This window comes from Mytilus trossulus, chromosome 7, assembly GCF_036588685.1.
Source record: "Mytilus trossulus isolate FHL-02 chromosome 7, PNRI_Mtr1.1.1.hap1, whole genome shotgun sequence".
Taxonomy (NCBI): Eukaryota; Metazoa; Mollusca; class Bivalvia; order Mytilida; family Mytilidae; genus Mytilus; species Mytilus trossulus.
The window spans coordinates 42,848,794-42,862,814 of NC_086379.1; the positions used below are offsets into that span (position 1 = coordinate 42,848,794).

The 14,021-nt window shown below is 31.7% G+C and overlaps 1 protein-coding gene across 1 annotated transcript in view; it reads left to right on the forward strand.

Annotated features, from left to right (window-relative positions):
* The first annotated feature begins 408 nt into the window (after positions 1-408).
* LOC134725106 (proto-oncogene tyrosine-protein kinase receptor Ret-like) overlaps positions 409-14,021 on the forward strand; it is a 67,254-nt gene continuing 53,641 nt past the window's right edge. The window contains exon 1 of the mRNA XM_063588653.1: positions 409-950. Within this exon, the coding sequence (XP_063444723.1) occupies positions 911-950 (40 nt within the window). The 5' untranslated portion in view covers positions 409-910. The remainder of the gene's footprint in view (positions 951-14,021) is intronic.

Consider the following 14,021-nt stretch of genomic DNA (forward strand, 5'->3'; position numbering starts at 1 on the left):
ATTACGGGACGTTTTATTTTGTATTCTGATATTAATATCGATAAGGAAATTGAAAACAAATATCGCATGTACCCAGAAATGTTATTTTATTCTATTCATTATATATAATTATTGTGACACCCACCACTGTTCTATGGTTCATTTATTTATTGAGAACTGATTAACTTATCGCTCTTTCATCTTTGCTCTGCAAGGAATCTATCCAGCTGCAGTGCTGTAAAACATATTCAATAATATTCCGAGTACATTCTTACGGCTGTAGCTTAAGCATAATCTGAATTCAAAGTCATAAAATGGAGTTTTGTTGTAAACACTACACGATACCCGCTCCACGCACTCCTGAAAGATACATACGCATCAGACCGTAGCACATGATTGGATTTCAATCAGTTAAAATATTGACTGAATGTTAATTTCAAATATGAACAATATAGTGCCTGTCATTATTGCTGAAACTGATAGGCCGATAATCCAATAATTAAGTCGGTTCGTAGGTGTGGAGAAAATATATTCAAGTGCATGTAAATCATAAAGAAACGTTTAAATACGCTTTTGACTAACCAACAACGAGATCTTTATTGAATTATTGGTAATTTACACTTAACGATATTTGGGGTCCGGTTAGCGTTATTATATGAACATATTGAAATATTTGCTTTCATTTGCTACAGGCTTTATATACTGATCCGAACACACGAGGATTTTTAACAAATATCAATAATGAAGTAAAACTCTAGGAATTGGTTTTCAATTGGAAAATTATTTTATTGTTGACTTTAGTCGTATTCACAGGTGTTGCGCTATGGAACAAGGAAAATGTACTAATACTTTATAAACTAGAAAATGAATTGTAAAATTGTTACTTTAAACTCTTAGAAATGATTTGTTTACTTGGATAAGGATATACATTATGAGATTCTATATTTTGTGTTTACTAGTCCTATTTCAAGGTAAGTTTTTGCTCATTTTTCTTAATTTCAAAAAAATTGTCGACAAAATGACAAAATCAATGAATTGTTTTATGTTTTTACTTCTTTAATGTGTGGTATTGCACTGAAAAGTTCTATGATTCACTGAATTTCATTAATTGCATTCAAAGCATTACACCTGAAAGACTTCGCATGTGGAATTCTGAATAAATAAATTGGGTTTGGAGGATATTGGAAATATTATCTATAAAATTGAACACGCAATGCAAACTTGATACTAGCTTTATATTCCAGGTACTAGTCTTCATGTAATTCATGTAATAACACATATAATTTTAAAATAGTAGCTTTGTCATACGCCACACACACTATTCCGGGAATTTATTGACGTTCAAAGTCAAGTGGGATGACAATGTTTTTTTCATTCACATTTTGATTTTTAAAGCCTCGGTAATCGAAAGGTCTTATAAGTTGTAGTTCATAATATATACAGTTATCTCTAGCATGTCAACTCCGGGGATTAGAGTTGAAACCCCGTTTGTTTCGAGTTATGTTCGACTACGATTTTTATTGACAAAGATTACCAGTCTTCTTGTTCGAGATCGTGGATCTCTCACGGTACGATGGCTTCCTTTTATACATACAATTTTCATCCATGGTATTGCCGTGGTAGCTTAAAGTGCTGTCAATCACAGACACACACAGATATGTGTTATGAATACTTACTTTCTAGTTCAAAGTCCAAATGAGGAATTGTTTCATAGTAACATCTTCCGAATAAACTCATCGTAGATGCCAGTATCAAATTTTTTAATTAACGCTAGACGAGCGTTTCTTCTGCAAAAGACTCATCAGTGACGCTCGAATCAAAAATGTTAAAAAGGCTAAAAGAGTACGAAATTTGAGATCATTGAGGACTAAAAATTCCTAAAAGTTTTGCCAAATACAGCTAAGGTTATATTTTCCTGAGGTAGAAAAGCCTTAGTTTTTCAAAAAACTGAGTTTAAATATGACATTACATTCAAATTATAGTCTTTCACGACAAGAAAAAACATGTTTTAGTATACTCGAGTGTCACTGGTGGGTGGTTTGTAGGAAGATATAGAATGTATTTGTACTGGAAAACAGTAGAATAGATAGAAGCCGTTTATACAACATGATAGTCTACTCTGTTTAAATACAATTTAAATTCTGCAATGTTTCATTGAGTTAAAATATGTATTTTCCCCGAATCAGAACGACTTTATAGAAAACCGCAATTCCAAATTGAACTGTGATGTGAACAGTATTGATTGTAATTTGAGCATATTATGTTCGCTCATGACAGAAGCGGGATACCAGCAGACTGTAAATGTATATTTTATTTATCGCCCCATCCCATCTGTCACCCTGTATTTGTTTAGAAAGGTCAATTGCAGGATAAACAATGATAACAAACCAACAAATTCAAAATCTTCCATTTGGACGATATGGAAATACTCATTGGAATTTGTAATTGAAAAGAAGATACACAACACATAAGCAAAACATGTTACCGATGCAAATACCAACTTATCATTTTAGTTACCTTTTTTTCTTAAATGCTAGCAAAACATTGCATTACGGACAACTTTCAGAGAGCCAAACCCATTTGGCCAAAAAACAAACTTGCAATACTCGTAAATCAAGTTTTGAGTCTAGTGCTTATATCATGTAAGGGGTTCGAACTCACAATCTTAGAGTTTAAAGTAGATTATGAACCACTTAAACAACTGTCATGTTGTTAAATGTTTGTTTACTGATATTAAATAACGTGACACTTTTTTGTAAATAGTTTTGCAACCTATCTTATAAGATGAATGAAATATTCATTTATTTTGCTACAATCTAATAAACTGTTTTATGCATCGTGGAAATAAATGGTACAATTTATTACAATGTCTCAATAATGTAAAATTCATTTAAAACATTGACCTTATGAATTCACTGCGTTTATGAAGTTAAGCTTATAAACGTTTAAGCGGTAAACTCATTAACACGATGTCTTCTTTCTAAACTTATAAAGAAAAAAACAAAATATGACTGAATAAGACAATAAGTCATTCAACGAACAATAATGGATACAAAGTATCGTTAAGTAGAAAAAAGAAGGTTCTATGATGTTTAAAGCATCTATTCGGTCTCTAATTTAAAAAAGATAGTTAACTTTCATAATATATTTTCACAAAAACACCGTTTTTAAAACATTCCTTGACGTAATGAATAGAGTATAAATGTTATCAGCAATACCAGCTAATTGGCTTCAGCATAGCAGTCTAAGGATTTTGGAATAACTCTCCATTTTTAATAAGGCAATTACAAATAGTATCTCAAACTTCATTAGGATCTGCGTTTGAAAAATAACACTTGACGGTAAGAGTGTCTCAAACCAATAAATAAAAAAGACAAGACCTCTAACCTTATAGCTTAATCGAGAGTAGCTTGCCAATTTTTGGCAATGGTCGTAGAGCTAAAAATAAATTCTGTTTTAATACAATACCAGTTAATTGGCTTCAGTATGGAAGTCTTATGATTTTGGAATAGCTCTCCATTTCTAAAACAGCAATTACGAACAGATTGGTAAACTTCATTAGGAACTACGTTTGAAAAAACTTTACCTAAAGAGTGTCTCAAACTAATAAAAAAAAAAACGAAAATAAAAGTCATCTACTTTTTGGAATAACTCACTATGTTTAACAAGGCAATAACGAATAGATTCGCAAACGTCATTAAGAACTGCGTTTGAAAAATAACACTTGACCTTAAGAGTGTCTCAAGCTAATAAAAAAAAAACGAATTTAAGAGTCATCTACTTTTGCGTGATCACTGTCAACGTGATGATCGTAATTGCAGTTACGATCATCCCAATATGGCGGACAATGCTTATATAGATGTTTCTTGACATGATATAGACCTAAAAGTAACTTGTTTACGCGGGAAAAATTGGCCATATAAAATTTACCTGAATTTACGTCCGCCATATTGAGATGATCGTAATTGCAGTTACGATCATTACCGTACGTTGACACCAGTGATAATGTTGTTCAACAATACAAGTCGATAAAAAATTCTTCTGTATACCATTCTTCAATCAACTGTAACAAATAGTATTAAGTCCCAAGGCAATACTTTTACTCACTTAGAAAAAAATAAGCCATTATATATTTTATGTATTTGTTTATTTGTTGGAGCTTAAAGTCATTTCGTAAAATATGGCGGTAATGCTAATGAACACTGAGGGAAAACATGCTATTGTATTGCTTGTTTTTGCTTATCTGCATTCGCTAAATATGAGGGTACAATTTTCTATACGAATAATTCAGAGTTTCCAGGATTTTGCTCAAACTTAAGCTTATACATTAAAGACAGACCTCTTACCTTATCGGTAAATCTAGAGTCGCTTGCCATTTGTTTTGCAATGGTCGTAGAGATCGTAGAGATAAAAGCCTTAAGATAGTTGTACACGTTAATTTAGCTCATAGCCAATAACTGTTTGACCTTCGCAACCCTTGTGTATATTTAGTCATGCTAGTGTACTTAGGAACGACAAATGCATTTCAAATTTTAGAGAAAATCGACAGGGACAAAATAAATTTATGAGTAGAAAAATATTGAAAGACTAGATATAGGAAGATGTGGTGTGAGTGCCAATGAGACAACTCTCCATCCAAATAACAATTTAAAAAGTAAACCATTATAGGTTAAAGTAGTTCCTTACAAAACTAAAGAAAAGATAATAAATATTTCCTAAACGATAATAATGTCATAAAGCGCGCGTCCATTTACAATCAAAAGTAATGATTAGAATTGATAGAAATTTTATCATTTTGTCATGTCGTGGCCTTTTATACATGTAGCTGACCATACTGCATGGGTTTGCTCATTGTCGAAGGCCATAAGATGAGTTATACTTACTTATACCCGCTTTATTTGGAAATACACAGATAATTATTTTATAATACAGAATTAAAATACCAATAAAAGGATAGACTTTCATAGCGTTATCGCCAAAGAGACAAAAAACTAACCGATATAAAATGATAAAACTAGTAATTATTAAGAGGTCATCATACGGTATCCAACCGTCTATATGTCTTAACCGTATGTCAATATCTAAACCGCATCAATAAAGTATAAGTACTTAGAGCTAATGTCCTAATGCATGTAGAGTAAGACTTTGGTACGATTGCTTTCTTTCTTTGTATATTGTACAATAACATTCAATCAAATTTAGATATGATATATGCAGGTTTATCTATATCTATCTGTATTGTTTGCATATGTATATCCTTATTAAGATGCCTGAGCTAGCGTTCATACAAACAAAGCAAGCAAGTCAACCAAAGTCTTACTTTACAAGCATTTTGAAGTTAGCTCTATATACTGTTCATATGATTTTAGCCCTTTTATACTTATTTCATAGTTTGTTCTTAAGTTGTACTGTTACACGACGATCCCAGCTTAGGAGTGGGTTGGATGCCCTCAAACACGTTTGGACCCGCCAAATTTTGTATGGTCATGTCCCTAGTCAAGAGCCTTTAATTTTGATGAGTTTCTAGGCTTGCTATGTGGTATTTCTCAAACAAAACACTACTGAAGGCCTCGTTTTAACCTATAGTTGCTTTATGTCAACGTCATTAGGTGTTGTCTCCTTGGCAATCATACCACATCTTATTCTTTTAATTACTTTTTTGTTTTTGTTTTTGTTTTTGTTTTTGTTTTGTGACATTCTCGCAGATGAGACAAACGTTACAGACAATTCTGTTGATTGAACGTATGTCTCAGCATGAATGAATAAATCAAGATAAAGCCATTCAGACTTTTATTCGAAGAGATTCGATTCTAATATTGTATTCATTTGTAGTGGGAATAGGTCAATTAAATCTGGAGAGCTTGGAATATTTTACCATGCTAAACAAACAGAAGAACACAATTAGTTTAACATGTCAAAAGATAACATAAAAAAATGTAATAAACAAACGATATGCGTTGTATATAAACATAGAAATCTAAGAACGGATGACGATAATTACAGATATACCTTTACGTAGCGTGATTTTGTGAATTTATCCAATATACCCTAAATGATTAAATATAGTAAATGTAACTGACAGCGAACGCTATTGTTCTTTTATATTATTATATAATTTCTCTCTTTTGAAATCTATATTAAGGTCTATTCTTAGTAACAAGAAGATGAAAGTTGACAAAACTTCTAGAAAGACATATATTCGTTTATAATCTGAAGACCGATTTGTCATTAACAATACAAGTAAATGGAAAAAATTCCCTTGGCATTTCATAAAAGTCAATGTCGGAAACGTACACGTAAATATTTCTGTAGAATAGTTGACAGCCTTCCAATAAATATATGCCGAGTCAGACTTCAAACGAATGAGGAAACGATAAATTCGTTTCAGATCAAGCAGAAATATAATTGACTTCCATAAATAACAAAAGTATGAAATAATCTAACATGCTATATGGTGTTTGTTTTCACCGGCAACGCACATAAAAGATCGTCACAAAAATCTATAATTATAATAAATTGCCGCCTTTTTCAATTGTACCAGTTCTTCATCATTGCAAGAGGTTTTTACATTTTGAAAAAAACACGAAAAAAATCACCACTGTCTGAACAACATTACAGTTCCCTCGTGTATTATTTTAAATACATATTTTTGAGTGCATTTGGGGCATCAAAATTGGCAATCGCATGTATATATGAAATAACTGTATTCAGTATCAATAAGGACCAAAACGGTAGTAGGTCAGATCAAGACAGTAGGTCCAAGGACACAGTTATCGTCCTTTGGTTTTCGTTGTCTACGAATATAGTCCGTAGTGTAAACAGTCATGTGTATAACTTGCATGATTTATTTAATACACTTTCCCAATTTATTTCTTTATATTAAATGCATGAAATATTAAGTAGGGGGATGTAATTACATGTCAAAAAAATTTGGGTGCTGAAACTTTATGATAAGTAGTGATTTTGTCCAGTTCTAAAAGGTCAAATTTTATCACGTCTGAAGCTGTCAAACTGAATTTTACACCCCCTTAACACAGAATTGTCAATATTTTGAGTTAGAGCTGGGAGAAGTTTCTATAATTTTGATATTATTGGTCTCACTGGTAGTACACTACACTGTAAAAATATTTTTGAGAAAGAGCAGGTGCGACTTTTTTAATTTGAATTTATTGTCTAAAAGAAATGCACTACGAAATAACTGTGTTCTCGGGCCAGTAGTACAATGTATAAATGTATTATGATGTCGATTTCAGTGCATGCGCACAACAACGATTGAGTTCATCACAAACTAGTTTAATTGGTTTCTTAATTACTGTGATGTAATTTATTTTTTATTGATTGTATGAAATACAATCAATGTAATAACAGACAATTAAAAAATGTATGCATTTTATAAAACACTTTTTACGAAGGTGTAAACAGCGAATACAATACAAAGAAAATATCGAATTGTGCGATCACTACAAAACGTATAAAATTCCGTTAAAAAACTTTACTTATAAATACTTGTAAATCGACTTGCATTTAAAGTTAAAGTTTTTGTCATGTAACAACAGAAAACTCCTGTTTTTGTCAGTTTTATATATACAATCATGACCTTCATCGATAGTTAATATGCTACATTATTAAATCAAAAAGTTGTAATTTTTCAGAGGTCTTAAGACAGAGGGAAAACGTTTCAAGAATTAGATTTGTTATTTTTAAAAATGTAATGCATTCTTTGATGTTCATATGATGAAATCATAATCTTACAGTCAGTTTAATTGAAGTCTGGAGCTGGAATGTCAGTTAACTGCTAGTAGTCTGTTGTTATTTATTTATTATTGTCATTTTGTTTATTTTTTTTGGTTACATCTTCTGACATCAGACTCGGACTTCTCTTGAACTGAATTTTAATTTGCGTATTGTTATGCGTTTACATTTCTACATTGGCTAGATGTATAGGGGGAGGGTTGAGATCTCACAAACATGTTTAACCCCGCCGCATTTTTGCGCCTGTCCCAAGTCAGGAGCCTCTGGCCTTTGTTAGTCTTGTATTATTTTAATTTTAGTTTCTTGTGTACAATTTGGAAATTAGTATGGCGTTCATTATCACTGAACTAGTATATATTTGTTAAGGGGCCAGCTGAAGGACGCCTCCGGGTGCGGGAATTTCTCGCTACATTGCAGACCCTGTTGGTGATCTTCTGATGTTTTTTTTTTCTATGGTTGGGTTGTTGTCTCTTTGACACATTCCCCATTTCCATTCTCAATTTTATAATTGTACGAAAACAAACTGCTAATGCTATAATTATATGTAAATACAATTGTTAGTGTGTGTTGGAAAATATATTTTTTGTCTAAATCAGAACAGGAACCTAATATCATAGTGATTGTGGAAACTTTTAGCAGACGTCAACTTTTTATTTTTTGTCTAAGGGCAAACATCAAATTAGCAACTGTTCAGTTCTTTAAGTGTAAAACTTCGAAACAGCAGATACTTTGCTTCGCTATTTTAAAGTATCAACGAAACGTAGCAAGGATGACTTTATCACTATCACGGATTTTGATAAAGTGTACGTTTCCAAACATATATTTTGCCTACGCATATATAGTTTCCCACAGGAAAAGGGGGTGATATTTACTACGAAAACATTCATAAACAGTTATTTTGCCTACGCACAGTTTCCCGCGGGAAATAAGGATAATTTTAGTGATCATTTTATTAGTGGGTACTGCTATAGTAAAATGCAATGAAATAAAACCTTAAATAAATGTGTTCATAAAAAAAACATGGTTCCCCTACCGATCTTCAATTTAAACTAAAATACATTATCTGTTGCATCTATAAAAATATATTTTGAGATTATCTATACATCTGTCAGCTTAATATTTTCATGTTTTGACAGAAAATGGAACTAAAAACGTCAGCTTAACTGTGGGAAAGGTGTGAATGGAAAATGCTTAGCGTAAGGGAAAATTACTTACGAAGTAGGAGTTGAGTTTCTGAGGAATTTAAAAATAAAATATTTTCTGATACTTTGTGTTATAATCACATTTGTGCTGTGCATGCGCTAGAGGATTTTATGTGTCATTTCGATCAACTCTTACGAGGAGAGTCCTTACTCAACGATTTAGTGTAATAACTGACGATCAACTTTACTTGCACGTTTTGAGTTGTTTATTTTTTACGAAAAGAGCGACTGTTGCTTTTGCATATCCAAAGAGCAATTTATTAATTCTATGTAGCATACATTGAGTTGGATGAAGTTTGGCACCTATTAAAACGTTAAAACCCGCCGCATTTGTTTGCACATGTCCTAATTCAGGATCATGATGTCCAGGTTTCTGGTGTTCAGTGGTTGTCGTTTGTTGATGTGCTTCATAAGTGTTTCTCATTTCTTTTTTTTATTTATAGATTAGACCATTGGTTTTTCTGTTTGAATGATTTTACACTTGTCATTTTTGGGGTCCTTTATATCTTGCTGTTAGGTGTGAGCCAATGCTCCGTGTTGAAGGCTGTGGTGACCTATAATGGTTTACTTTTTTTTTTACAAATTGTGACTTGAATGGAGAGATGTCTCATAGACACTCATATCACATCTTCTTACGACTATCTTTTTGACATTTCGAAAATCAAATCCTTACTTGATCACTAACAATTAAGTATAGTAAATTATGGTTATGTTTACATGCAAGTTTGTTGTTGATTTGACATAAAGAGCGCTTGTTGCTTCTGCAGATTCGAAGAGTTATCATGTATTAATTTACGCATTGAATAGATAATTGTACTACACGAGATGTGTCTTACTAGTTTACATAATCAAGCAGGAATCATGAGTTAACAAAACAATATAACGTTCTACGTGACCTTTATGTACAAAAAATGTAGCTTGTATTTTATCGTATACTAGTAGTGTTTATCACTCAGATATTAAAACGAATAGATATGTTCTGCCTCACGCAATATCTGACATTACTCAAATAACAATGCCCCCTGCGACTGTTGTGCAGCATGCCATATATAATGAATACCAATAAAGTGTGGGTGATAAATAAGTTTTATTGTTGGTAAACCGAAGTGGGAAGATACTATATAATTCGAAATATAACGAAACAGTAGGAAATTTACTTAAATGAGACTGTTTTGAGCATGCATTATAAAAGTATAAAGATGTGGTATGATTGCATGTCAATGCGGCTGTAATCACCAAAATAAAGACCAAAGATCAAGATTATTAACCATCAATAACCGCACGACATTCAACAACTAGCAATAAGATATAGAAGATGTGGTATTAGTGCAAATGAGACAACTCTCCCTCATAGTCACAATTTATAAACGTAGACCATTATAGGTAAAGGTACCGTCTTCAACACGAAGCCTAGGCTCACATTGAACAACAAGCTATAATTAGCTTCTAAACCATATAACAAAACCAACTCAAAAGTGAAAAACAAACGGCATGAGTGATTCTACTAACATTAAAAATCAACGACAACCCGTTGTACTAAGGCCAGGTCATTCATGTTTTGAACGCCCAAAACTCCTTTATCTGGTACTGTGGTGTATCAATATAACAGTGTATACTATCACTAGCCATGTTTACATGTATATGACTTCAGTATGTCAAGTGTTGTTAAACCCCTATTTAAATAAATAATGCCGGTTACGATCGTTATTACGAACTTTCATTTGAAAGCAACAAACACACGTCTATGGTCATGTCATGCTCATCCAGGAGGAGAAATATTACATTTAAAGACAACTTACAATATCACGGCAAATCACAAACAGCCATACATAAAATTAAGAATGGAAATGGGGAATGTGTCAAAGAGTCAACAACCCGACCATGCATGTGTATAGTAACCTTCCATCAAAAAAAAAGTTCAAATAACATTTCCAAAATTTTATAAAAATAGTGTATGTGTTTGGAACATAAACAATCTAACAAAAAAAGAATGCGTTATAAAAGCATACTGTAGACCATTTAATTTACATGTATAGATCCCTGTTGTTTAAGAATAACAAGCTAACTTTTTGTACATTGTGACTTGGATGGATTTTTGTATTTTTGATAAATCTTTGAAGTGATGACATTGGTTACTGACCATTTTACACAAATTGATGATAGTACATGTATCCATTGGTTTAAAGACAAGTACCAACTATGTATCAACCATACAATACAAATTTTAAACATTAAAACACCCGAACGTCTGTACTGGCATCTCGATTTCCCTCTGGACTGTATACACGCATTAATTCTATCAACAACATGCACCTCACTTCTCATATGCATTTAATACTTTTACTCGTTGTCCCAAATGGATAATACAAGAAAATAGCCATTAATGCAGTAATATCAATAAATTGATTGATAATCATTAGAGACCTGTAAATTTTCACAATAGTTATTTCATATTTTTAGCTTGTGAAACATACGTTTATTATGAAAAGTTCCAGAAATGACAGTATTGACCCAGTAAGCTTTATTTACAATCTGCTATCAAATCGGTTCCAATCCTTTGCGTTTCATAACATGATTTTTTTCTAAATTTCTATGTACTATAAAAAGTTGGACACATATACTTGGAATAAAATTGATTTTCATAGTGATACAAAACAGTTTAAACATGTCACTGTTTCTCTTTAAATTTGGTTGTGTACAACTAGATCAATCCCAAATATTAGATTGTTCATCCCCAATCTGGACGGACATAGCTGTCAATAATACATTAGGCAATACTTTTCTAGTCGAATTTTAAACTTTTAAAACTAAAATTATATCTGCTAAATAAATAGTAGCAAAAGTAACATAGGTATAGGTCCGATGTGTTCTTTAAGGTGAAGGCCAAAAACCACGGCAACTTTAACAAAATCAGCAAATTACTAAGTAACAGTTTTTAAAACAAAGAGGTTGGCATAGCAAAAAATACGTGTACTCTTTCTTCTTCCATCGTTTAAACCGTGATTTACCCCCTCTTTTTTCCTTTAAATTTTCGAACTATATCATATACTAAATTAATAATACGTGCCTCTCAATAAACTTTTATAACAATCAGCAAAAAAAAATCAAAATACCTTTCCCTTTTACGCACTGCCTTAACGATTTGTGCTGTGCTTTTGTATGTCTTTGCAAAGTTGCCCGACGGACACTGTACAGCCATACTATACAGACGGACAAGACACATAGTTTTTATTGTTTTGCTGAAGGATAGAATAGATAAATTACGCAGACTGGATGGCTACTTATTTCTTCAAGACGAGACAATGTTTCTTCAGACAGTTGTAATTTCAGAACTAATCTTTCATTCTTGAACGTAATACTTTAAATTTGTCACGTCAGCATCTTTCACAGCATTGATATTATGTTTCTATTTTCTGAAAACGTATTGATTTTACTGAAATTTACACCTGCATGTATTATGATAAAAACAATCATTTGAAAAAGAAAAGTGCATCGAACCAAGATATTTAAAAACTTGATTTCCATGTGGAGAAGAGATAATAGCAGGTATAGATTGATTTCCAGACACAAGCTGACATATAACACCAAACACTCAATAAAATCTAAACACAGTTGGCTATTCTTTTTTTTTTTACTTAATTCTATAAGTTGTCCTATCAAATTTGTTTCTTACACTTTCAATCAATTTTTCAATGAATAATGATCATGCAATATACCTCCCACGCTATTTTTTTCTGAGAATTCAGTTTCATCTATAATAGTACTAGACTTTGATTTCATGATTGTAAAACGTACCTGATATATTATTGAAAAGGACATTATTATTTTTAATCATCTTGGCTGTTTCAAGTGATACACTCCTTTACATAGTAAAAATACTCTTATAAGTAGTTTGTATGTACTCTACATGCTTTTTAAGAAGTTTTAAAAATGTTATTTTGCTATGGATTTTGCCCCCCTTTTCCCCTTTTGCCATGGTATACCCCCCCCCCCCTTTTTAATTCTCTAATTTTAAAAATTTAGCTATTGTAACTCATTTAAATAATTATAATACTCCCAATACGTAGACTTTTCATAATTTCCACTTATAAGTTTACCTTGTTGACCCCCCTCCCCCCTATTTTTTTACTTTCATGATTTGCAATTACGTCTGTCTTTGAGACTTGTTTGAGAATTAAACACATCAGTTTTTATTGTTAAAGTCTTACCAAAACTGTCTTACTATGGCTATGAGTTTTTTTATAAATCATATACTAATATAAAAAGATCATGATACTGTTGTAAATAGTCGTTAAATCGGTCAAATTTTCCAAAAACTTTCCATAAAACACAACAAATAATAAAATACAAATTCATGTAGTATTTGTAGCAACAGTTGGACAACCAAATAACATAAATGTTTTCGTAAGTTCTAAGAAGTTGGATATGAACGATCAATAGTAATTATTTTGTTTGTTATATTCTAACACAGTAAAATAAAAGGTGTTTTTATCCTCTTTAAGAACAACAGGTGGGCTAAGCCTTATAAAGTTAAATCAATCTATATTTATAACTGTTTTCATATTATTATTCATAAGATTGTTTTATGATAACCGTTAATCGGAGTTGTAGGTGGTACTTCAAACAAGAATACTAAAGGTTGATTAAATGCTTCCAAAACTATTTTGAAAGAAAGAAAAAGACATTGGGTTATCTGATAACCTTTTAAAATGCTTATTGCATGTTTAATTGTTTTATTTATTAAATCAAACCTCTTTATGTACTCTGATATGTTTATATATCTAGCTGTACTTCCGAGTTTGTTTGCATATATCAACGTCTTGAACAGTGCAGGACAAACTAATTTTCATATCTAAATACATATCATTTGTAACAGGCGTAACACCAATTACAATATAAAAACATGTGCATGTATATATTAACGGATATAATATATCTTAGTTTGTGTTAGAATGTTCTTGTCCTGAAAATACATGTAAGATTTCCACTGGAGTAAAGCAATTGTTATAAGAAATAAATTGTTTCTTGATATTTGGACTTAAAACATGATAATATGCTTCTGCTACATTAACCTTGCAATTGGGGAGT